At 37.1% G+C, this 26,760-nt stretch overlaps 2 protein-coding genes and 1 long non-coding RNA gene across 5 annotated transcripts in view; all 3 read left to right on the forward strand.

Moving 5' to 3' along the window:
* Positions 1–5,278: 5,278 nt before the first annotated feature.
* Positions 5,279–16,791, forward strand: LOC117400087 (polymeric immunoglobulin receptor-like). Of its 2 annotated transcripts, none has more exons than XM_033999530.3 (8): positions 5,279–5,403; positions 8,498–8,821; positions 10,097–10,429; positions 10,784–10,910; positions 11,973–12,085; positions 12,966–13,003; positions 13,297–13,377; positions 13,859–16,791. In XM_033999530.3, the coding sequence occupies exons 1-8, from the start codon at positions 5,367–5,369 to the stop codon at positions 13,913–13,915; spliced, it is 1,110 nt and encodes a 369-aa protein (XP_033855421.3). In that variant the 5' UTR covers positions 5,279–5,366; the 3' UTR covers positions 13,916–16,791. The 2 variants fall into 2 exon arrangements, with proteins under 2 accessions (XP_033855421.3, XP_058879028.1); XM_059023045.1 differs by having other exon boundaries at positions 8,498–8,671.
* A 1,973-nt stretch (positions 16,792–18,764) lies between these two features.
* On the forward strand, positions 18,765–22,900 carry LOC117399590 (uncharacterized). The gene is made up of 3 exons (XR_004544118.3): positions 18,765–19,193; positions 19,915–19,994; positions 22,393–22,900. It is a non-coding gene; the product is annotated as an uncharacterized LOC117399590 (long non-coding RNA).
* An 818-nt stretch (positions 22,901–23,718) lies between these two features.
* The window catches only part of LOC117400656 (histone-lysine N-methyltransferase EZH2-like), a 29,876-nt gene continuing 26,834 nt past the window's right edge, over positions 23,719–26,760 (forward strand). For both annotated transcript variants that reach the window (XM_059023046.1, XM_059023047.1), the window contains exon 1: positions 23,719–24,224. The gene's annotated coding sequence lies outside the window, so the exon portion shown is untranslated. The remainder of the gene's footprint in view (positions 24,225–26,760) is intronic.

Genomic DNA, 26,760 nt, shown 5'->3' on the forward strand with positions numbered 1-26,760 from the left:
TATAAAAAATGCTTTGATAGCAGAGTTGTTAGTGGTAGCAGAGCGGTTAGTGGTTAGTGGTTAGTGGTAGCAGAGTGGTTAGTGCATTTAGAACTCAAAAGTTTTGTAACTAGGGTTAAGCAACTACTAAAGCTACAGGGCTATTTTAATTAAAATATATAATTGCTTTCCCTATATAATTTATACTATACATCAATAAACCTTTGCATTTAAACGTAAAGAAAAATTCTGATTACAGGTCTGTGTAAGGAGGATATATATCCAAGAATGCATGTAAAAAAAAAATAGATGAAAAGGTCCTTTATAAACTGAAATATACACGTGCAGTGACCTTGAAATGGTTTGCATAGCCATTATACATGCATGTCACGCACAATAAAAAAAACCTTTCCCAATCTGGCAACCCTGATCGTGGAGCCCGTTGAGCCACCAAAATGGATCGCAGTGTTTGGTGTATTGGCCACCACTGAACTACAGCAATGAGAATGTAAGACACAGCCACTTCCTGTTTCTTTATTAGGCAGAAACAGACGCAATTAAGACAAGCAAGTTTAAAAATGAAGAAATCCCATTACGTTAATACTAGACACAAGTTTTTTTTGTTTGTTTGTTTTTCACACAAGAATTATGAATGACAAACACGGTGCTTCCTTGCAGCTGAATCCCGTCCATTCATGGCAGTTAATGACCCAATAAGAGGAACTTTCATTCCATTAGGTTTATAATTATAATTAATTAAATGGGCATCCGGATAGCTGAAACTATTGTATTTCATTATTGCTAAAAATAACATACAATGTATAGTTAAAGAAATCAAAAATCTTCTGAAACTTTTACAATATTTTTACAACATGAATTTCACAAATGTGAAAATACCTAGTTAATTTTTTTTTCTATTGTTCACTAACATATGTTTCTTAGAGGGTACCTGCGGTGAACTGAAAATAAATATAGACTATTAGAAATGTTATTATGCTAAGGGATTGTTTTAATGCCAATGATAATATACTTTTCAGCTACATTGAGATCAGATTTAACAAAAAACAAACAAACAAAAAAAACCCCACAATTTTCTATGGTAGCTGTATTTGTACTTTGTCTGTAAACTTTTTGCTCTTGTGTAAATACTACAGTTGAAAGAGATTTTTCAAACTAACTTTGCCACCACAACAACCAGTCAACCAATCACACCAATAATCACTATACAGACAAGGACTGCACAATAACCAACTACTACACCACCAGAAACTACAATGACTACAACCACACTGAATACATCTACCTCCCAGTAGCCAGGAAAGAATGGCTGTAAATTTCAAGTTAGACTGAATTCCATTTTTTTAAAAACTCCAATAGCACTGTTTTTTGTTTGTTTGTTTGTTTGTTTTTAAAAGAGACTGCTTAAACTTTGGCACAATTTTTCTGATTTTTGTTTTTTAAAAACATGTCTTTACTGCTTTTTCTTTGCTAACAATCCATCATCAATACTAAATGAATTTTAGTTCTATGCATCTAATACATCACTATTTTAAGTCACTATTTTAAAAATGTTTTGCCGCACATATTTTCATAACGCCTTTAGTTTGCGTGCTAGTAAAATGCAATCATAGCTTTTAAAGGGTAATGGGAGCCTTTATAGGGTTCTCATTTAAAACATTTGCTGATCAGATAGAAAGTAGGAGGTCTGGGAGAGAAGTCATCAGTGTTTAAAAGTACCATTACCGTACAGTTATGACATCCCCTAGTGTCTGCTTTTGTGTTTTTTTTTTTCTCGATTTCATCATATATTTTTTCTTCATCTTCCTCTGAGAATTTTGGAGTGCATTTGTTTATCTACTTTAAGAATTAAAACAGACTGAATTAACATGAACACAACGATATCAAATGAAGGGATTAACAATTGTATTGTTTGGCAAAATGAAAATGTAAAGAGGAGATTTTTCACTTGGTCCACTCATTTTAATGGTAAAAAAGCAGGAAATGTAATACTTTTTAAATCCCCTCAGAAATGTTGCCTCACACTTGCTTCATTAGTTAAAATGGTCAGAATGACTGATCTGGGGACCCAAACTAATTAACATTAAAGCATAGAATATTTTACCAATCTAATAGATCTGATGGCCCTGCTTATTTTTATAATGCCTTTGCGTGCTAGTATTATGGGGGCCTGTAAAGTTTATGGGGGGCCTGTGGCAGGGTAGTCGTGGTGACGTCAGGCCAGAAGCAGGAAGGAAAAACTGACTGAGGGAAGTACTGCAGTGCAAAAAGACGCTGCGCGCCATTTATTTAAATACAAAAATAAATAAAATATTTTAACAAAAAGACTTGCTCACAGAGCGAAAATAAAACAGTTAAACAAAAACAAAATCTCAAACACAAATTATACGATCAGGCTGGGCAGTAGCCTTCACTGATCCTATACGTTTTGTTTTTCTTTAAGTTTCTCTCTCGCTCCTCCTCTGAACAGTCACCCCGAGCTTATATACAGGTGACCATCTCCCGAATAGCAACAATTTAAACAATTAATTAACTCAGGAGATGGTCACCTTCTGCACTAGGTTTTTAATTACTGTGGATGGAGCTTCCCATCCACGCTGCTAAACAATACAAAATAAAACAAAACAAAACATTCGGCTCTGCCGTCAAAACAATAACAAAACACAGCTCTTGTCGTCATATTTACAAAACAATAAACCATAACAATAATACAACAATAAATAATAATAATAAACCACAAATACAACAAAACAAATACAAAATAATAAACTGACCAGGGGTGGAGGGGGAGACCCTGTTCTAAAAATAAATAAACAATACATTTAAACAGCAGGGCTTTCTACCGCCCTGCTACAGGGCCTTTTTAGGGTTCTCATTTGTAAAATGTGCTGATCGTGTCTGCCTGTCTGTCGGGCTGCCTGGAACACTCTACACAGTGAACAAAGATAACTACTTCGATTTTGCACCAATCTTCACCAAACTTTATCATACACTTCTAGCCTCCAATGATTACACTTTGCTGTGCTTTTACTATAGGAAACTTCAAGAAGTGGAATTCTATCCTTGTCTATGGCACTGTGGTAAAACAAAATAGGACCCACATTCCATGTGCAACATATGATTGACATATTGAGGTTCTGGGTGATACTTTACATGGCTCTAACTACACTGTAATTACATAATGATTACATTGTAAATACACAGCTACATGTTTAAATACAGTCATTACAAGAAGATGTGAGTAACTGACTGTCAACATGTTATTGCATTGTGACTATTATTATTATTAATAGTTTATTTAGCAGATGCCTTTATCCAAGGTGACTTACAGAGACTAGGGTGTGTGAACTATGCATCAGCTACTGAGTCACTTACAACTACGTCTCACCCGAAAGACGGAGCACAAGGAGGTTAAGTGACTTGCTCAGGGTCACACAATGAGTCAGTGGCTGAGGAGGGATTTGAACTGGGGACCTCCTAGTTACAAGCCCTTTTCTTTAACCACTAGACCACACAGCCTCCTATAATTTAATTTCCCTTCATCTTTCTAAACAAGGGCTTTAGAGGAGCTCCCTAATAAAAGCTGAATCTCTAAATAATAATTGTGTGAATATAGTAACTGTTACAGCTGTGTATAATGGTATGTATTATTATTATTATTATTATTATTATTATTATTATTATTATTATTATTATTATTATTTAAAACAGGATTCATTTATCTGACTTTTTACATATCCGCCCTTACTCTGGTCCCACCACAGTTGGATACGTGACGGATTACTGTATATTGCATACAAACACTCAAACTGCTACTGAGCAATAACGTATTTTGTTTATGAGTTGAAGAATACTGGATTACTAAACTTTCTTCAGAGGCTCACAAAATACAGTAATAAATCAATTGCCTTTTAGAGTAACATTTGTTCTTGATTGTAACATCATAAAACCTGTTCATTGTGTAAAAGGGTTGCAGGGGGGCATTGCTACTTAATGAGATCATTTTCATTAAATTTTTTTGCTTGTGACCAATTCTAGCAGGTGATACAGTCTAGCCATGTCCAATTCAGATTGAAAGTAGGAAGTCTGGGAGAGAAGTCATCAGTGTTTAAAAATACAATTACCGTACAGTTATGACATCCCCTAGTGTCTGCTTTTGTGTTTTTTTTCTTGAGAATTTTGGAGTGCATTTATTTATCCACTTTAAGAATGAAAACAGACTGAATTAACATGAACACAACAATATCAAATGAAGGGATTAACAATTGCATTGTTTGGCAAAATGGTTTTAAATGTAAAGAGGAGGTTTTGCTCTTGGTCCTCTCATTCTAATGGTGAAAAAAGCAGAAAATTGTTTAGTACTATTTAAATCCCCTCAGAAATGTTGCCTTCACACTTGCTTCATTAGGTACAATTGTCAAAATGATTGTTCTGAGGACCCAAACTAATTAACGTTAAACCATATTTTGTTTTACCAATCTTAAGCCCCTTTCACACTGGCACTCTTACCCGGGTCCCCACCCAGGTTCTGGCTACCTGGGTCACAATCCTGCATAGTGTGAAACCACATAGCTGGGTCGTACCCGGGTTGCAGTGACCCACCTCAGGATATGGTTCGACACACTTTGACCCGAGTCGAGCGAGACAAAAGGCCTGCATGAAGGTTTCACTACCGCAAGGAACATTTCTGTTTATTCTGTTTAGCCATATTTTTGTTGATGTGAGACACAACATGAGCCAGATTACAGCAGGGATGTAGAAACATTTTATCTGATCAACATTTGAGCTGACCAGAGAAGCTTGGATGGAAGCGTCTGTAACAAGCTGCTTCCGGGGTACTGATACACGCGTTGTGTATTTGCTTCTCTCACCCAGGTCGATCCTGCTTTATCAAAAGCAGTGTGAAATTGCATAGCCGACCCACATGACACCGGGTCCCAACCCAGGTAGGTTCCGACCCGGGTAGAGCATGCCAGTGTGAAAAGAACTTAATAGATCTGATGGCCCTGCTTTCCTCTTTGAAGTCTCTGAATCATATCCTTGGAGAAACATATCCACAGTATAGAATTGGACAGCTTAGTATGTTACTCTCAAATTGAAGGAGAAACAGAGACACAGACAGACATAAGATTCTAGACAGATTCAGTAGAAACGTCCAGCTGTGTTAGTCTCTGCAAAAAAACGTAAAAGGTACATTTTGTTTAGTACTGTTTACTGTCTGTCTAACTGTTTCCTGAAAGCTGCACACAATTATTGAGAAGTGTTACTTCCTGGCTGGTTCTAAAGTGAGAATTGGCAGGACAGTATTAATATCCTCACAGGCAGCTAGAACAATCACACTTGGAAAACCTGTTTGTGTAAAACTTGAAATGGACTTTCTGCTTGTCTTCCTCGCTATGGTCCCAGGTAAGGAAGATTCATTAAAGGGACTGGAACTCACTCCTAACTCTCGGCGTATTTTTTAAACAAGAAAAAGAAAAAGCATTTAAGAATTTTTTGTTCTAAATTAAAGGTATAAATGGTGATATGTTATGGCTAATGTAAAAATGATGTCCCATATGAAGAAACAGAATATAACATCACATATTTCCAGAAGTATAATAGAACCCTTATTCAATAATAGTAGTACATTTTTGTCAGAATATATATATATATATATATATATATATATATATATATATATATATATATATATATATATTGGTATAAGGAAATAGACTAGTTTGCATTGCAGTAGCCTTCTTTTTTAAGGAGTGTAGAAGCTGATCTATTTTACAATGTCCGTGGGTCTTGCAGCTCATACTTTCTGCACCTCTTGCATTGCAAATATCGGTAACTAAAAACAGTCTGACTCTGTTACTATAACCTCTAACAGAGCTGTGCATGATAAATATCAATGGTTAATGATCACGTTGCAGTTAATTTGGGATTGTGAATTGCATTATACCATTTATTGCAAAGTTTTTACTTGATTATTAACTACTATTGGGCAGCTGGTGCACCTGCTCATCATGTCTGGCCCTTTAATTGCATTTTGAAAGCATTGTTATCATGCTCTAAAATAGCATTATTATCAAGCACGAAAACAGGCTATGTGTTTTCTTAAAATGGATTGTCAGTCCGAGAAGACATGCTGCTATTTATAAGAAAAAAAAAAGATGAAAAAGCCAATCCGTCTGTGCTTAAACAAATCCACAACCACAAGTCAGCTTCCAGCTCTCCGTCGGCTTCGGAAGAAGTGGTAATTTACAAACCGATATCAAATTTAATATCAAATCGAATGCAAATGAGCTGTCCTCCGAAGCGTGTGCCGGCACCGCTTTTTTTCACACTGCACTCACCGTGAAGCCATTTTAGAGCTACAGCCTAGGAGGACAATACAGCTGCCCCATACTAAAAAAATATATATTTTAAATATATTTTTGTAAACATATTATTCATATAAAACTCATAGTCTTTGGGAATGATAAAATATATGGAAAAATATATGTATTATGTATGTAACGTTATATAAAATATATTTAACATATCACAAAATTGGCCCGTTTTCATCATATGGAAAATATATTTACAATGTATTTGCTTAAACATATTTTAAATATATTTAAAATATAATTTCAGGTAACAATATATCAATTATATTGTCCATGTATTTTTTAGAAATGTATTATTCAATATATTTACTAAACATGTATTATATAATGTATTCACAATATATTACATAATGTAAAGTGCCTGGACACACACCATATTTTGCATGTGTTCCACCAAACAGATATGAAGCAAATAAATAAGAAAGGAATGGAATTCCGCAATTTCACTTAAAAATAACTACTATCTTTAAACATAACGGAATATATCAACATTTTGTAAAAATTCAGTGTATATGAAACACTCAAGTACAAAAATGAAAAGCTTTCAACATATGCTAAAAGGCTGTTTGCATTACAACAGGTGTTTGGGCTGCTTCTCTGTAGACCTGCTAACATTGTTCTTCTGAAACTATGAGACGTTACAAAAAACTGCTGCTTCCAATTAAAAATTCATTAATAGCTATGGAATCGTTGCTGAAAACAGAGCTATGAAAGTATAAAAAAAAAACACTAATAAACTGGAAATACATTTTTACAATTTCATTTTTTCACATTGGTGGGCATACAGTTTAAATATATTGTTACTGACCTCTCTTTTTTTTCTTCTAAATACTAGGCTTAGCCCAGTTATTTTTAATGAGGTATCTGTAACACTTCGGTGTCTGCAGAAAGATTGATTAATGACCATATTTGTTCTGTCAAGAATAAACTTATTTACCGAATTAAAATCACAGTGTCTGTGTTTTTATCTGCTGTACATGGATAAACTTATGAAGCCTTCTTGTTTTAAATTTAGTGCTGCCTGACCGTCGCAGTCTCCCATTATATGCAATATATAAATATATTGTTTGAAAACACTGCATACACTTTTAAATATATTAATATGAATATATTTATTTACAACATATTTTACAATGTATTTTGAATATAATTTAAAAAAATAAAATGTATAAATGTGAATATGTTGATTTACAAAATACATTTATAGTATATTATAAATATATTTAAGCAACATGTCATGTTTATGAAAATATATTATAAATACATTTCAGGTTTAAAAATTATATAATTCCATATATTAAAAATATATTTATTTTCCATATGGGTGGGCAGCTTACAGGCAAGCCCGCATCCATCCGGCCAGACTACAGGGGTTGCTGGTGCGCAATAAGCCGAGGACACCCTGGCCAACCTAAGCCCCCCCGGCTCGGTCAGTTGTGCGCTGCCTCCTGGGAGCTCCTGTCCAAAGTCGGCAGTGGAATAGCCTGGATTCGAACCAGCGACCTCCAGGCTATAGGGCGCATCCGGCAGTCCACGCAGAGCGCCTTTACCGGATGCGCCACTCGGGGGCCCCTACCACACAGTATTTCTACACGTGGTATTCACTATTCCTGATACCGCAAAGTAAATGGGATTTACCTTATGTTAAATAACACGTAGTATTTCTACTGCTTTCTACCGTATTACTAGTGGTATGTGTTAAAGAGGTTTTTTTAGCGCATGGTATATTTTTCAGCAAAAACTTTGATGAATAAGGCAGTAAACGAACAAATATCACACAGTGCGATCAACAGTTAAAATACTGCCCATTAGTAAACAAGTCTTTAATATGGCAGTAAACTTTATTCTAAATTTCTTCATTGTTTTTTTTCTTTGTTGCATTTGTTTCTCTGGGCCTGATTTTAAAAAGCAGGTTTAACCATCATGAATGTTGGTATGGAGCTGGCAGTGGTTGACTGAATAGTTCAGGTTTATTTCCGAGGGCAGGGATTGTGGCCTTTCATCATGTATAATAAATAGCCTCCTTGGCATTAATAAAGGTATTATACTATTTATTTAATACTTTATAACATATTGCTAAACTGATCTTCAAATGATTATGTGATTAATTAGTTTTGTACTTACAGGTACCTACAGTCTGTCACCTGAAAGTGAGTTTACCGGCTTGGTGGGAGGATCTGTGAGTGTCCCCTGTCACTATGACGTGAAGTACAGAGACCATGTGAAGTACTGGTGTAGAGCGTGGACCTGGACCAGCTGTACTGTTCTAGGAAGAACGGATGAACCCCAGGATGATGAAGGTAAAATACTGATCAGTGATGATCGAACCCGGGGGGTTTTCACTGTGACTTTGAGGAGACTGGAGAAGAAGGATGAAGGCTGGTACTGGTGTGCTATACAGAAAAGTGGCTTTGATGTGAAATTTGAACTTCATCTTCATGTTGTTGACGGTAAGATGCTAAATGTTTGTAATTTTTATCCAAAGTCAGTTATCTGTCACACACTCAAACACAATGAGTGAAGTCATTTGGTTTAACATATTTGTGGTTGTTAGTGTATATACACTTTAAAACCTGGATGTACCTAAATATTTTGGGGTAGGTTTACTAAAGTGTTGCGCCTGTCGCAATAGTTGCAAACCATTTGGAAACGAGTCGGAAGTCTGGAGTGAAATGTACTAGACAGGCACAATGCTATTTGTTACTTTTTAGGGAATGCTTTGCGGCTGCAGTTTCTGTTTGCGGTTCAAGCGTAGATTAATATGTAATCATGGGCATTCCTGCATAAATTCCCAAATCAGGGTTCTCAAATATTATAATGAGATGTACGAAAGCTGCAGACAATTGCCACAAATTTCTATGACCTTTCTGGCTTCCACAACGTGTTGGAAGCAATAGACTGCACACATGTGCTGCTAACCCCTCCAGCTCATTCTGAGCATCTTTTAGCACTGCACCCCTGACTTAAATAAAAGCAGACACTATACATGTGGCTTATAGGCTACTCATGATAATACAAATTAGTGGTATTATGCAACATATGTTGCTGGTCCCTTGAAATTCGTATTAATGAGAATTGACTGTCCTCCTGTAAGTATCCTAACTTGTCAATACGGTGCAATGATCTATTTTGTGTTAATTGTCTAGGCTGCAAATAATAATAATAATAAATAAATAAATAAATAAATAAATAAATAAAATGCTAAAATCATTGTTTCAATTTAAAATAATCTTTTATTCACATTGTACACCAATGTGTACTGTACAGATTTATATATTTTTTCATAATGTAATGTGTAGTCTACCAAAAACACATTAGTAAATAAATACATTGAGCACTATAAATGTATGTGTGTGATTTTATTGTATTTTTTTTTTTTTTAAACACAACACCTTAATGTATCAAACATATCCAGTTTAGCAAGGGGCTACTGTATGGTTGTGAAAAGCTTTTTGATAGAAACACATTTTTTATTTGGGGGTGAAGGTGGGGGATCCAACTATAGGTTTGGATAGGATTAAACTGCCTTTCATATATATATATATATATATATATATATATATATATATATATATATATGTATATGTTTGCGATGCGACTGGCCCATCTTAGTAAAACTACCCCTTAATAGTTACATTTGGATGCCAAATTTTAAGTTTTGACTGGTTTCATGGAGCATTTTCTTCACAAAAACTCCCTATTTATAGTAAGTTCTGTACTTCCAGGTACTTCCAGTCTGTCATTACAGAGGAACATAACCGGATGGGTTGGAGACTCAATCAGTGTCCTGTGTCACTATGATCTCAAGTACAGACACCATGTTAAGTACTGGTGTACTGGGAGACTCTGGTCCAACTGCACTGTTCTTAAAAGAACCGATGGCTCCATGAATGATGAAGATAAGATACTGATCAATGATGATAAAACCCAGGGGGTATTCACTGTGACTGTGAGGAGACTGGAGAAGAAGGATGCAGGCCAGTACTGGTGTGGTCTAGAGAAAAAAGGTTATATCAAAATCGACAAACATTTCCAAATTCATCTTGATGTTGTTGATGGTAAGAAATCAAAAGTTTGCAGTTTTCAGCCCTGTTCATTCATATGGATTTAATCACCCGGATTCATTCCATGTTCTTTGGTAACAAATTATGTTGATTACATGTATTAGGCATTAGTGAAGAATAAACAGTGAAATCATTAGGAACGGATAGAGGGGAAAGCTGAACCTAAATGTTTTTTAAATCATGATCAATTAACAGGGCTGAATTCAAAATGAATTACTTCAGAACTCAGATGAAGTGCATAAGATATTCAGGTGTTATTCCTGTGGTATTCAGCCAGAATTCATTATGAATTTGCGGCCATTCTTTTAAAGTTACCAACTAACTTGCATTTTAATCCTACTACTTTAGCACCTGCTACACCACAAACAACAATGCCAAGTACATTTTCCACACGCTCCAACCAGCACACATCCCAAGAAACCACCACCATCATCCAGTATTCAAGCAGCCTGCAAACCAGCAGCCGCCCAGACAGGTAAGTACAGCTGTGCAGATCTGACTGGTTTGTGTCTCAAAGTACAAAGGCCTATACATATTCCAGTGTAACCTTTTGAGAGTTTACCATGCTTAAGTTGCGAGCTGAAAGAGCAGCCAACCTGGTGTGAAGAGGTCCTGCATCCAGTCCTGGTTTTCAGAAGTGTTGCTAAATGATCTGGTACCAACAATCATGCCCCTGCTATGCTTGGATTTCTGTATTCCTGCGTGAATTATATCATTAATTGAAGGCCTAGAGACCAGTGCGGCTGGCAGAGTCCTGCTTATCATTTTAGTAATTCTAATAACAAGGATTGGGTGCAGGTCAATTGAATCCCTTTCTTCTACTTTGGATGTGCCTCTGCCCAGGTCACATATTAAACTGTTATTTTGTAGTGTATTATATGCTTTCCCAGTGCCTTTACTTAGATTCTCAAGGCAATGCAGTGCCCCCCATTTAAAGTTATTTCTCCTGCACCCATCCGACCCTCCCCCTCCTTTGCAGCGAGATAATTTGCCGGGGGTCCGGTACTCCGCCATATGGCCTTGGAAACCTCCTAAAAGCATCGGGAGTCTCGCCTCCTGGAGTTCCCAAACTGGCCACTAGATGGTTTCATGGGGGCAATAGCACATACAGAAATACTCTCTTCCAAATGTCAGGCAATGGGAGGTCATTTTATTAACAGCTGTTTGGTTGTCTGGGGTTTATTTAAAATGTAACACACCAATTCAGTACGTTACATGTCAATTTCATTTCCAATGCCCCTGTGAAAGTTTGTACTGGTGTACAACATATGGGTAAATTAATTTTTATATATATATATATATATATATATATATATATATATGCAGGATTTATGACAGTTACAGATACAGGTGTGCCATGGTGAAGTTATTTTGGACGCTAATTACATTCACTGAACTGTTTTTTTTGTCTGTTTGTTTGATTGTTTGTTTGTTTTTTGCTATACTTCCCCATGCTTTTGCTTTAATATTATTATGCTTTTACCACACTGAACTCTTCTCTGTGAAGTTCCTTAACTAATCTCTCCTAATCTAATAGTTCAAAAGGCAATGGCTCCACACGTTTACTGCTCATGGTTCTATATTGGATTCTTCCCGCCCTGTTGGTGCCTGTCCTTTTCTGCACATGGAAGATTATTCGGACCAAAGTTGGTAAGAAAACATTTCATTTTGCTATATTGGTACCTGTTTCTTAATATATGCACCAGCCCTGATTTACAGAAAGGGAAGGGCAGGTTTGCATCCTGGATGTGCGAAGTTGCCAATCTTTGATAAAGATTGCACATGGACTGTTGCTTTGGCTCTGGTGCCTCCTGACTCACCACACTACAGTGCCCACCACTGGTGTGAAGAAGCAGACACCTGCAGGGCTGACATTTGTCCTTGACATCCGCTGTCAAACTCTTGGTTGTAAAGCTAAAATTGGCTTGGCAATGGGATTGGAGAACACCCACTGACCTTCCATTCTCCTCAGCTGTTGAGAGGAGTTGTTGCAGTAAGGCAATATTATTGGACTTTATAAATTAATTAAATTAAACATAATTTGCCACTGTTAAAGAAAAATACAGTAATGTTTATTTCAAAATTCTAATATTTTTTACAGCCAATGTCAATTTTGTCTACGAAATTAGTGAAGAAAATATTTGTTGACGAGGCCTTTTAATTAATTTAGTCTTAAATGACGTTGAGAGGACAAAAATCCTCATACATGACTAAGACACAGACAAAGGCCATTAACTGTGGATGATGAAGACCAGACGAAGAAAAAATAGCAAAGCTTTTTGGGAAACGGACTTACCTACCCCTGTGAAACGTTCAGCCAAACAATGATCAGGGAAGCAGCAAAATTACATTTTTTGTATAATGTTATTTTATAGGTGGTGATTAGTTCATATAATGGACTATTTAACCTCTATTAATCTACTCATAGATGGTGTACAGTACACCGTACACTGATGGCTCCAGTTGGGAGGTTTCTTTAAAAAGTATGGTGTCCAGTATGTTTGTTATCGATGTTCATTTTTGTTTTTAGGTAAAAACAAGAAACAAGAAGATGACAAAGACTGCAATGTAAGATGTACTTTTACTGTGCTTTACAATTCTGATGGTTGTCATAAAGTATGGTAATGCTACTGCATACTGTACTTATCTGCTTTACCATGTTACGATAAACTTTTAAAAGGGAAGAAAGTCACATTTCTAAAGTACCATATAACAACATCAGAGGATAACCTACAGGTATTAAGTAAATTGCAGCACAATGCAGATTCAGTGTGGCTATGTATGTATGTATGTATGTATGTATTTATTTATTTATTTAAATCAGAAACAGTTTTCACTAATTTGTTGGTCTTCTTTATCAGTCTTCCAAAGAATCTGAAGAGTGTGTTACATACATTACTGTGTCATTTCATAAGAAAGTACCAACCTACACCGAGGGAAAGGTAACATGTTTGAATTATTATTATTATTATTATTATAGCTGTAAAAAACAACTGTCAAAATTAGCAGATTAAAATAAAGGCCACAGATTTAAAATTATATATGAATGTGTGGAAGTTTATCAAATAATACTGAACATACTGTGATATAAGGCTCTAATTCCATCTCATGATGTAGCAGCCTCGTGATTTACAAGTACTCAAAAACTCTTGAAGAAATTACAGCCTTTGAGTGTCCACGGCATACATTATTTATTCTATTATTTTTATTAATAGTTATAATATTATTATTATTATTATCATTATTATTATTATTACTACTCAGGTCTTACCTCAGTTTTGAATCTCTCTTCATATAATTTGTAGTAAATAGCTTTGAGAATGTAGCCCACAATCATTAATTACTATTTGTCTCTCACAGTGACCATAATATAATTTATATATTTATTTTAACGGAAATATCATTGACTCTTTATACACGCAGGAGCCCGGGGATCCTGAAGAGAACACTATATACAGCACGCTGGCCCTTAACAATTAAAAACCATAGGAAGGAGATCCAGGAAGACTCTCTGAGGCAGATCCTACAGTTTCTACCTCCCCATTCTACACCAGCTGTTCAGAAGAGACAGCAACCCATTTTTAATCTTGCACTGCCTATTTGGATGATATTGTAGAGCACATCCTATTCACAAAACTTTTTAGAAGTTATTTAGTTACTAGTTATGAAGTGTCCTCCTGAGGGAAGCTTGTATGGTATGAAAACCAGCTGCTGCTGCCACTGCTACAACTGCTTATAAACTGTGAACTAAGATGGCAGCCATATTGGGGTCATGTGACCTCTTGGTTTCCAGATGATACATTTCTGAGATGTTGGCTTTGTAATTTGTACACATATGTATTCTGTGGTTCTCTCAGTCAACTTCGCCAATTAGTTCACAAAGTTGCCACCCCACCACAATGTCAAAGCCAAATATCTCAGACACCATGTGAGGAAGTGACTTCATATTTGCAGTGTTATATAAACCTGCATGCTAGATATGTTAGTGATCGTGACATAATAAGGCCTACAGCCTAATAAGGCTGCCATATTGACTTTAAAGCATGTTCTGTATGGAGACTTGTCCTCATTTTTTTTTATTTCCTTAATTAAGTTCCATTACAGGTGGAATCCAGTAGAAATGAACCCTTTCACTGCACATATTAACGTGTATCATGTCCCTATATGAACCCTTTCACTGTTTGTTGTTCTTTCTTTACCTCTGCATATATCAACGTGTGATCATGTCCCTAAATGTTCCCAGCTAACTGTACGAAAACTCACCACAACAAGACTTGCAAGCAGTATTCCATTTATTTAGGAAAACACAGAGTGGCTTACAAATCACTAACAAACTTTACACTATTACTGTAATTACAGTGTAGAGGATTTGTTTATATTTGCGTCAGCGTCCAGTGTAACATTCATTTTTTAGAATACTGTGCAGTATTCACACTGGAGGCTTTCACACTGGTCGCGTAGCGTAAAACGGATGGCGTCTGTAATAGACTATGTTCCTCTTTCTCTGTTGACATCTGGTGTAAAATGTACTTATTTTATCTAATATATAGGTATGAAAAATATGCATCAATATATTTTGTTTTGGAGAAAATTAGCAATTTTAGAAAGATACATGGGTGCAAAAAGATGCATGTGCAAAAAAATTCACAAGTAATACAATGGAAGTATTAATTAATCATTATTTTATAAAGGTTGCAACCCTATTTTTTATATAAATATAAATAAATAAATATAAATGTTCCAAAAATGAATCAGTATCTTCAAAAAGTAGTGCATTGAGCTGAGAAGTTGTAAAAATGTTTCTATCAGCTTTCTTCTTTTCTCTTTCAGACACCATCTTTGTTTCCAGTGTGAGATAGACCACTTTTTCACATTTTAATTTAACATGGCCCACTTTTCAATTACAATATCACGTAACATCCCATAGTGATAAATCAAACCCTAGCTAGTAAACCCAGTTTCCAATTGATTACAGCTTAGCCTATTTTTTACTATTAGATTATGGTCCAGACAGTACACAAATACATCTCAGAAATAGCAAAAATGTAGTTCCCTTTCAATTCGAAGATGACCAACAACATATTTATTGCTGAGGAAGTCCATGATGCGATTTTGATCGCGGAAACTGGTGGGTTTAATTTGTTGTTGTATTGTTGTTGTCTGTAGCTGAAAAGCTGCTGGTCTGTTTTGACAAGTGAAGACATGTTCAGCACGCAACAGACGAGATGTACTGTCAGCATGATTTTCAAAAGGGGCAAAATAATAACTAGGTCGCAAAATGATTTTTAAAGCCTGTCCAGAATGAGTGCTAAAGTGCTTGTGGTGAAATGCAATTTTTTTCGTGCACAGTTGTGAAGTGTTGTCCGAGTTTAGTGCTGGTCTGTAGCGACAGCAACGGATTGTGTTAGCCGTCTAATAATAACAAACAGTACAATTAGACTCGACAAATAAACAAAACACGGTTAAATCACAGTTCTCCTTTCTCGGTTTCAGCTTAACCAAAACAAAAGGAACAGATCACCTAGCCACGTCCCCTTTTGTACTGTCAGTCACTCCCCCTTGGTTAGCGAGTGTAACCATTTCTCCTCCAATCTGTGGTTGCCACATCGTTTTCCCTCTGTAGCGATGACTTGGTGTACCGTAGCTCCGCCCCCTTTCTAGATGTCCGAGTTCCACCTAACCCTTGGAATGAATCGTCTGACCATCCAGGCCGGGGCACTCTGCTCCCTTTACACAGCGCCCTCACAGGTTGGGAGGGAGATTTATAACCAACATTAATTATTTCACTGTCACACACACCCTTTCCTTCTGGGACCACTTCTTCCTCTTCTTCTTCTACCACTTCTTCTACCCCCTCTCCCATCCACCTCTACCCCTTCTCTCTTTTTGCCACAATCTCTGCTCCATTTCCACAACCCCATTTACTTCTTCTGCTCTCTCTTCTTCCCACATTCTCCCATCTTTCAGCATACTTGACCACCATGACTAGTTCTTCTTCTCTTCGCACAACTCTTGACTCCTTCTGTCCTATTGTCTTCCACCCTGCTTGCTCCTCCCCTCCCCAGCCCTGGCTGTTCTCTACAGTCCGCTCTTCCCGTAACAAACTGCACACTGCTGAACAGCGATAGAAGAGATCCAAGCTACCCTCTGATTTAGACCACTACTGCTCCTTCTCGACAGCCCTCACCTCTGCCAAACACTCCTACTATCAGTCTATCATCCTTTCTGTCCACCAACAACCCCGCCAACTTTTCTCCACCTTTTCCTCCTGTAGGATTATGGATGACTTATTAAATGCCTTTATGTCATAAATATATAATAATAAAAACAATGACAATTTATTTTGGTAAATCAGATCGAATTGCACAGTTTATTTAATAACACTCATTCCTTCATTGCATGATTATAGACAATAGACAGTTATTGCAAATATTTATTTTGACAAAAAATATTAGTCAAACTAGTGATATGATAACAGCGTTAGACTGATCAGATCTACCTGTATACCGGGAGTGTTCTCTCAAGGCAGAGTGGGAAGGTCCTCTTCATGAGTTGTATTCCCCGAATCGCTCACGGTATGACGTATATACTACTTTATACATCTGTATAACCAACTTCACCGTCATAACCCGATGTATGTTTTCTAAATTAATTGGCTCTAACCCAAACTGTGTTCTCCTACAATTAGAACAAATACTGTTGCTATGCTCTCAGTGTGATAAATCTACAAATCAGCACCAATGCGCACCAGCGGGATTGAGATCTCCACTTGTCACTGATACTGCTGGCCTGTCACCCCGCTGTGCAGGAGTCCACCCGCTGCACTCCTGCCCTGTTAATGATGGGGCAGGAGCTGCGGACGCCAGCTGCAATCCTGTATGGGCATCCGCCGAGGGTAAAGGAGCCACTGGGGAAGGAATACGCCCAGCGCTTGCAAGACTGTCTGGATAGCGCTCAAACCTTTGCCAGAAAACAGCTCCAAGCCGATGGGATCTGACAACTGCAGAACTACGACCTGCGGGAGAGAGGACGCCACTTTCAGCCTGGGGTGTTGGTGTGGGTTTACAACCCCCGCCGAAAGAAGGAACGGTCCTCAAACTGGGACTGTGTACCATGCTGCAGCGAGTGGGTGAGGTGGTCTACCGGGTGCAATTTTGCATCCAGAATCGAAAGGTCATGCTCCATTGTGACCGCCTCGCCCCCTATCACAAGCCCAGAGCCTGCAGTGAGCCCACCTTCAAACCTGCCACCGACTCCCCGTTTCACCAACAGCACAGCCCCCTCGCCAACAGTTCGGGACGTGCAAGAGACTCTCTGTATGCCACTGCCGCTGTTGTGGACTGACAGCGGCAACATGGAAACCTGTGCTGCATCACAGCAACGCAGGCGGGGCTGGCGTCGCTCCAACTGTGGAGCTGGACTCTTGGGCATTGCACCCTGCTGACTTTTTGGGGACAAAAAGAAACTAAGGTGGGGGCAATGTAGCGATCCGTGCATTTCTGCTTATGTACCATACTCCCTACTGTCTGTTTGCGTTTGCATACTTTGTGTGTGTATTTGTACCATATAACTAGAGCTTCTGTTTTTCAGGTTTTATTAATTGTATTTTTCAGTGGTTATTTTTATTTATTTTTTTAAGCTATTTTCGAGTTTTATGTAAATTGTTTTTTTCTGAGCTTTCATTTTTGATATACTCTATGAAATTAGTGTTTTCGGTTACTTTCCAAAATGCTTGAGCGTTTTTTTTTTTGTGTGTGTGTCAAAATATGTATAGTAGTAACTCGACAGTACTTGCACACAAGTACCTTCTTTCATTTGCTGTCTTCCACGGTGGTCACGGGCACATTCTTCTGGGGTTTTTGTGTGTAGGCATTTTTGTACATTTCGCCACAATTCTGTTTTAAATCCTCTGTATATTAACTGTAACGCAGATTTAAATCCCGCTAACAAGCCTCCATCCTGATTGTAATCTCGTTTTTAAATCTCGCAAGCGGAGTCTCCAATAGAAATGTAGGAATGTGCTGTCACTCAGTAGTTGGGGCTGGTTTAAAGTATTCGGAATGAATCAATGATAGATACAAGTCAGGAAGGCGGGACATTGCCCAGCAGCACTGGGAAATGTATTTATCATTATTTCTGTAGTAGGTTTTATTTTTTTTAATGTGAAAAGGGTGAAGTCAACGTGAATAGATTAACCATTTCCGCAGTTTTTCCAGTGTTTTCTGGTGTTTATTGGCTATCCACCGATTTAATTTTTTTTGTGTGGTGGGGGGGGGGGGGGGGGGGGGGGGGGGGGGGGTCATCGGTTTTTATCGGTTAAAACCGAAAATCAGAAGCCGAACATATAACCCGTGATTAGTTTGTCTGCCCTGGTCTGTTCCCATTGGTTGTTACCTATGCACCCTAATTGGTTATTGTTTGTCTGTCTGTGCACATTGGTCCTATTGTTGGCCAATGGGATGCGTCCTAAGCCTGGTAATCTTTTGCATAAGGGGACGGGCTAAGCCTATAAGCAGGGCTGCAGAGCCATTCAGTGGCGTGGTTCCTGACATGCAGCGAAGCGGTCATAGCAGTGATCTCTTAGAGAATGAGGAGATCGTGTACAAAAGAATAAAAAAATTTAAACTGAAATCAGTTGTCTTTTCTATTTCTTGCCTCCGGCAAAACACTACAATAAGTTTGGAATTAACCACCTTTAAAACAGCCATGTATCACTTAATGAAATATGGAGACTAAGGAAAGATATGTACATTAAAAGGTGTGTTTCCACTGATTTATTATGACTTGTACTTTGAAGGTTACAATGATTACACCCCCCCCCCCCCCCCCCCGCGAAAAAAAACAACGATTAATAATTACTGCAGTCAACACTTGGTGATAATCGCGTGGTTATGTTTTAGCCTAATGTTATAATTTCAGATAATCCCGCATTAGAAATGCCTACAAATTCAGAGCGTGTTCACTTTACCACAAAATTAGAATAGCGTGCTCACTTTTCCGCAGTACGTTTTAAAGTTTTGCACAGGGACGTCGGTAGCTGACCATGGATGGTCGTTTATGAACCCTCTGCCTTCAGACCAACAAGATGTCATAAACAACTATCCCTATAATAACACCAGTTTCTGGTTATTATTTTTAAATGTGTATACTTATTGGTATTAATAGTCATGTATACGCATGTCAAATAAAGCAAGCTAATGTTTGGTTAATAAAATTAACGTAGTTTTATTCATGAAGCGGGTGAGTTAGGTTTACAGAGACTGTTTTTCGATGCGTTTGTGGGAAGCTCGCAAACACAACGAGAGAGTCTCTCGTGCAAATCCCAGCTAAATACTATTCTGTAGTATTATTGGTTTAAACTTGGAGTTCAGTGTACTACAAGTGACACTGACCTTCGCAGATGTCCAAAATGCATGGTTAGAATGGCTTTGAGATGTAATTTGCAATAATGCCCTTGGCTTTTTTACACCAACATGTAGGGCAATACACACTGGTGCCCTGATCCTCCAATAAACGCCTATCTGAACACGAAGTACGTTGGAAAAAAAATACCTCCGAGGTAAGCAAAAGACCAGTCAAATTGCGTAGTGGGAAGGAGGGGGGAAACAAACCAAGACTTAAGTTAACTGACTGAGAAATATCAACTGCAGAACCCACTACTATCGGACCGGTCAATTTCTCTTTTATATAAATCGGTATATATAACACCTAACAGATTGTTAAATTCATGTTGTGGTTTGTAATTTTTCAAGTGTCTAAAATATGACCATATAGCATTTGAGGCTATCACCTTATACAGTACTGTATAGTTTAATGTGATATTTTAAAACACTATCAAGCATTATATTCGCTTTTCTAATGACATTCACTCGTACAGTTCTAAACAGGATCACTGCAGCATGCTGGGAAATACAAATTAAAGTGACAGTCACGTATGCTTACAGATGCACTCAATCTAGCTTGTTTCAACACTGATACAATGGCAAAATATTCAACAGTAATGTGTGTTTTTAACACATTTTTGAAAAACAAAACACTATTTACCAAAGACAATATAGTGATATTATCAATAAAACAAAAACGGTTTGTTTGCAATTAACAATAATCGTAATCGGTTTCAAAGTAGCAGTAGCTTAATAATGCACCGCTTCTAGAATTGCTCATAATAGTGTATTACCTGAAAAACTTGATCAAGTCAGACATGTTTAGTAATATTAAAATGTAGTGTTTTGTAAAGGAAATCACTTCTTCTTACTATTATTTTCAAAAATAGCACCAAATATGCTTTGCATTAGTAAACTGTGTCGTTTATTGACCCACAGAAGCCTTCATATTAATAGAAGGCTTGTGAATGGTTCAAGGCTGCTTGGGGTGGCCAACCGGCGTCTTTTTTAAAACAATATGTATTATTTTAACATTAAATCTCAAGAGAGACAGATTTTTTTTTTTTTGTCTCAAGTCGCTTCTTTTCCAACCTGAGCCACTCAGCAACGCTTTTCTGTTAAACTAGTAATATATTACAGCAACTTGAAAACTGTTACCTTTACTGTGATCAAGATCGGCTTCTCTTTTGTTCATAATGGAAGAAAAGTGTAAGTGGAAAATAAAAGAAGATTTGGGTATTCCTTTTATTGGATACATTCCCATGCCGCGGGTCCATGGTAAGACACTCACTGTTTACACCCTAGGTCTAAAAACTCCCTTGTTTAAGTATACCTATTTCTGATAGTATGATTTTCTTGTATTGATATTGCCTCTTCTGAAAATGAATTATTTTAAAGCATGTGCATGTTTACTAAATCATTGTGTTGGCTAAGAACCCCAGGAAATATCATGACAGACGGCAAAGTATGGCTCTTCCTTCACAGATGCAGTTTTTGCATATGAAGGGTTTCAACTCCTTTGATCCACATTAACCACAGACAGGCAGTTTTTTTTTTTTTTTAAAGTTGCACTGAATGCATCTTGAATGCATGTACTTGTCTTATTGCCATCGCTAGCGTCAGAATCGTGAGAGGAAATGTCACCATCATCTGAATCACTCTTACAAGTTTTTCAACTGTTCTAAAACGTGTGTTGCAGACCCCTCAGCAGCCATCCTCACTGAGACCCATTGGTCCTTCTAGGTAGGTGTGTTTGTTACTTCCAAAAATATATAGCACTCCTTTGAGTGTAATCTCATATAAGACTAAAGACAAATGCACCAGGGTAGGAGGATTTAATTTCAAGTTTTGTAGATTTCAGGAATAAAAATGTTTAAAATGGGGTTAAAATTACCCCTCGGTTGCTCTAGTGTTAAAAAACAAAACAAAAAAAACCCACAACGACATTAAACATCTAAATATTTAAAACTCAATAAAACTGGATAACAGGACACATATGTATTAGTTCATTCACCCCTACTGTGTAACAACATTAAATCAAAGAACAAAGATGACCACATCATTGTTGTAGTCCTAAAAGATTATTTTCAAATAAATGGTGTTCTCATGAATTCAATTGAGTAATCCTGTTCTGTTCAGCATCTGCGTGGGTGTTTTTAAATGTGAAACGGCTGACTCGTGTAGTACCACGTACCGTTTAATCATGCTGTAAAACTGGTTTGTAGTACACGTTGTTCTTTTTTTCTTTCAAAGCTTCAACCAGTAAGTTGTATTATACAGGAAACTTGTTTTCTCTTACTTCACACCCACATGGTTATTATGTAACAAGTGTGTTTAATTAATTAATTAATTGTACTAATGTGTTTTTAGTTATACTACTAACGTGTGTTTATTTAATTATGGTACTAACGTGTGTTCACTTGTTTTAAAATAATTATTATAAAATAATAGTTAGTTTCTGTGTTCACTAGTTAATAGTGTTCCTTTTTATTACTCGGTTTGTCAGTTTACCTGCACTTTGTGTTGCTACAATCAACAACACCTGTCCCTCATTATCTCTCTCTTTCATTCCAGGTGAAGCGCTCCCGGTTAAATAGACCACGGTCACTCAGCTCGACAAGTAGGAGGATTTCGCAGCACGGGGAACCTCAGCAAGCGTCGGCTGCACAGATAGTCAACTGTAGAGCGAGAGTTTTCGTAGACGTAAAGCTTTTGAATAGTTTTGATTTGTAAAATACTTGTGCCTGCTAATTGACGTAATCGTCATGGGCTTAGTTACATAGGCTCTACTGTACGCATTTTAATTACTGTTGCGATCTGGTGATTCTTGTGCATTTTGTAAATCCTCTTGCTTTTGGGTTGCGGATAGAAATTAAGTTATTGCCCGTTGTAATTGTTGTTGTATTTCTTAATAAGTAGGTGCATCTATTTTAAACCAATAGGCATTTTAATGTGTGTCCTCTTTGATTAGTGGGATCTTGGTAAAAGAACAAGACCACCTGTATGCCCTTACTTTTTTTTTTTTTTTTTTTAAATCCTTATACTCCAGAGAGAAACAAGATACTGAAGAGTTTGTGCAATGTTGTTTGGCAATAAGGTTATTTAATTTAGATTAATAAAATATTGTTGTTAATTGAATCTGTCTCTTGCCTGGTTTATTGTGGGGGAAGGGGACACAGACCAGTCCTTCCTTCTTCCTTTGTACAATTTAACACATTGGAATGTTTCAAGCATGTCGCCAGACTCATTAAGGTGTTAATATAATTGCAGTTTCATCGCCAACAACAACGTTAAAAAAAGCGACTGAAAAAATGGCTTATTAAATTTTAGCCCAGTTTTGCTTTTACTTACTCGTTATAATTCAAGTAAAATGTGTATTGTAACCAAATGCGATAATTAAAATCTAAAGTATGGATATTCTTAGCGGTAGCGCGATTCTGACACACAACGCCCCCCACACAAGTACTGACGTTCAAACGGAGCAATGGAAACACACGGACCATGTGTTGCATACATTTGTGCAGCGGTCGCCTAAACTACTTCTGTACTTAAGTTTGTATTAAGGTTTTTTTTTTTTTTTTTAATATGCAACTTGTATTGCACAGTATTGCTGAATATTAGTACACTCGCTTCAGCACGTTAATAAACGTTCACTTGAAATGTTCCTGTGAAAAAAGCTATTTTTTTTCTCAGCTATACAGTAAGTTGACCAACATCGGTACTGACCATAAATTACAACCGCAACATTTTCTTGAAAATACCCCCAGAAACGTACACGTTACAACAGAATTATTACAATTGAAATCACTTATATTACTGTAGACATTGCATATTTCATCCATCTGTCTATTATAAGTGCTACATATAAGAACAACCCAGACGACGAGAACAAAGAAGTTCTCCACATGTCCCCAGTTTGAGGCCCCCCTCTCGGAGCGGCCTCTGGTTGGACAGGACACCGGCGGGTGCCGCCTGTCGGATCCCGCGATACTGAGCGAGCCGAGTGTCGGCACCGGCGATTGGCAGATGTGTTTGGCGCTCGTGGAGTCTCGATTTTCTCAGATTGAGAAACGGATATAGAGAGAAAAGGGTAAATAGTTCCCGAAGCGGAAACAGTGAGACAAAGGGAATAAATATGAAATAGAGTCCGGGAAAATTAACACACAAATCGAGGAACAGTAAGAAAATATATAGATTAAAAAAAGAAAGAAAAAAGCCGGACGATAAGAAAGCGTCTTTTTGTGTGTGTGAGAGAGAGATCTATTAGCCGGTATCCACATAGGCGAGGAGGGTGAATGCTTCCTCCCTCCCCAGCTCATCTGCAAATCAGACAGCGGGAGGTTCAGTTCCTGATCGCTCCCAGTTTGAACCAGTGCATATGAACGGCGGACCAGTCGGGTTGACAGGTAGGCAAAGGATTGTCTTCTTTTTTTGTCATTCTTGAACTGCATTGTTTCAACTATTGTTTGAAATGTAATCAATCTCTCTCTCTCTCTCTCTCTCTCTCTCTCTCGCTCTCTCTCTCTCTCTCTCGATACAGACAAAAATAGATCGACAAAGAAACAGTATATATATATATATATACTGTTTCTTTGTCGATCTATTTTTGTCTGTATCTAATTTATATCACACAAAAAATAAATGACATTTGTCAGTATTAATTAACCTCTCTAACGAAACTAAATGATCGTGTTTGTCTTGACAGCCCACTTATCTTCTGGTGGAATTCAATTCTACCTGTTCTATTATTACTATAAACACATTACTTTGTCAACCGTATCTGTCTTGACTGACCCCATGGCTTGAGGTTTCAAGTTAAAGTTTCTGTCTAGTGGGCAGGGTTATATAAGTTACAATATGTAACTTAAAAGTTGCTATTGTCATATTTTGACTCGCTTGCTTCATCAGTTTAGTGTTATGTGGATTGTTTTTGCATTTACCCATGTGTTTGTTATTCCAGTACTTGATTGTTTCTTTTGATTTGAAACAATGTTATGGAAGATGTATCCATTGTTTTTTTTGTACTTCCCTTTGTAATTCATCCAGTTTAAATGAATACTAACTAGTCATTTTTTTCATTTGAAAGCTTGTCTTTAATCAGAATGTCTTCAAACAGAACATCAACAAATAACAAACTACAGGCAGTATTAAAAAAATACTGCACGCTAGTACTGTACAAGTACATCTAGGGTAAGACCGATTTGATAGTTTTAACTAAGTTACATTTTTTGTTAATGGAATCTTTAAAATAACAAACTAAATGCAACAAAGTTATTAAGAACTTTTAATGCACACCTCCCAACACGTTAAAAACGAATACATTTCAGAAATAGGGCTTTGTCCTGACATTTCAGAGTTTATTTAATATAAATACAACTACACGTTCTTAGAATAGCAGACCTTCAAAATACACCGTTTTCAGTGATCTACAATCAACAGAGAAATTGTATAGTTGCTTCTAATAGGTTCCAGTGGGGACGACTTCTATACGATCTTATATCGTGTCTAATTATTTTTAAACAAATTACATAAAATCGCGAATCTAATTGGCATGGAAACTGACAAAACTTTACTCTTAATCCAAATACAATCCTTCCAGTTTGAAGTAGTTCAACATTTTGTGGAAAAGTGGTTTAAATCTATAAAGACATAAGTATTTAAGGAAAGCATGTTCATTTTGCAATAGTTTAAATTATGCATTCTTTAAAAAAAAAAAAACTGCCTTTCAACAGGTAAGGCTGTCTCTATGCACAGTTTCCTTTCAGTTTTGTCACACACACTCAATGGGGAAAAAAATAGTATTGCTTTTTAGTGGCTTTTTTTTGATAAGGAACCTCTTTTGATGGGAGTGTTTTATTTAAATAACGTTACCCCTTTCTTATTTTTACTGAAGTGTCCAGCTGCTGATCTCTAAACAATTGCAGAGATCCTGAAGTGCAAGCATGGTAGTGATTTGGTGATGTAACAGTTTTCCTGGTATCAGCCTCATTCTGAGTGTTCTGTGTCAAATAATACCCAACTCCAAAATTACAGTCAGTGCTTGTGCTTTAGTTCCTCAGAAAGAGGCCAAGGAGTGGTTGTGTACTGAGTGAGGTACTTTCTGTTTTTCTTAGCTAGATGCACACTGCGTGGTGTGGGGAAGATGGCAGTTTTCATCCCCCATTTTGTACCTGCTCTGTGGATAACCTGGGGACTTCCAGCCTTTCTAGAGAACTGAATCAAATTGCTTGAAAGGAGACAATCACATTTGTTGGTACCTAGGGTGACTGAGTTTTTTTTTCTGTGGCCTTGACTAGTTTCAAAACCTGTTACCAGATGGTCGTGTGATTATCTGTGCGTAATCCCCAACAACAGGGGTATAGCGGAGTTGCCTGTATGTACAGTATGTCATTTTACAGTTTTACATTGTGAGAACCACTTATTTAATTGTGATGAAACTGTCTGTTTATGATTTCTAGTTTACAGCCTATTTACAGCCGTTGCAGAGGGTTTGTACAGCCTAATTGTGATACAATAATGGGTGGTTCCACAGTCCCCGATTAGCCCTAATGTTGACTTACCTAATGTTACCCTTGGTAAAGTGTTCCAAGATTAATGCTAATCTGGGTCTGTGAAACAAACTTACAATAAACTGGGTTTTAAGATTGTGGCATCAAAAACATGCAAATGCTAATATTATATGATGGTTCATATTATTGGTTTTAATGGGGAAAAACAGCTCTGTACTTTTTAGCACCAAGGACGAATTTTTATATTTTAGCTATACCAGATTAATTGGAAAACTGGGAATTCTACCACCATGGAATTAAAGATTTTTTTTCTTTTTACAGTTTGTTCTACATGGTGACTTCATATCTACTGGGAGTTGTTATACCAATCTGTTAATCAATGCACTCATTTCAATTGACATAACTGAGGCGGTGCTTGGCGGTGCAGTCTTGT

This window comes from Acipenser ruthenus, chromosome 4 (assembly GCF_902713425.1).
Source record: "Acipenser ruthenus chromosome 4, fAciRut3.2 maternal haplotype, whole genome shotgun sequence".
Lineage (NCBI taxonomy): Eukaryota > Metazoa > Chordata > Actinopteri > Acipenseriformes > Acipenseridae > Acipenser > Acipenser ruthenus.

Excerpts from the sequence above, each read along its gene's own strand:
- LOC117400087 (XM_033999530.3), top strand. The coding sequence starts at position 5,367 with ATGGACTTTCTGCTTGTCTTCCTCGCTATGGTCCCAG. Across the intron at positions 5,404-8,497 it reads CTTCCTCGCTATGGTCCCAG|GTACCTACAGTCTGTCACCT; the intron begins GTAAGGAAGATT and ends TTGTACTTACAG. Across the intron at positions 13,004-13,296 it reads AAGATGACAAAGACTGCAAT|TCTTCCAAAGAATCTGAAGA; the intron begins GTAAGATGTACT and ends CTTCTTTATCAG.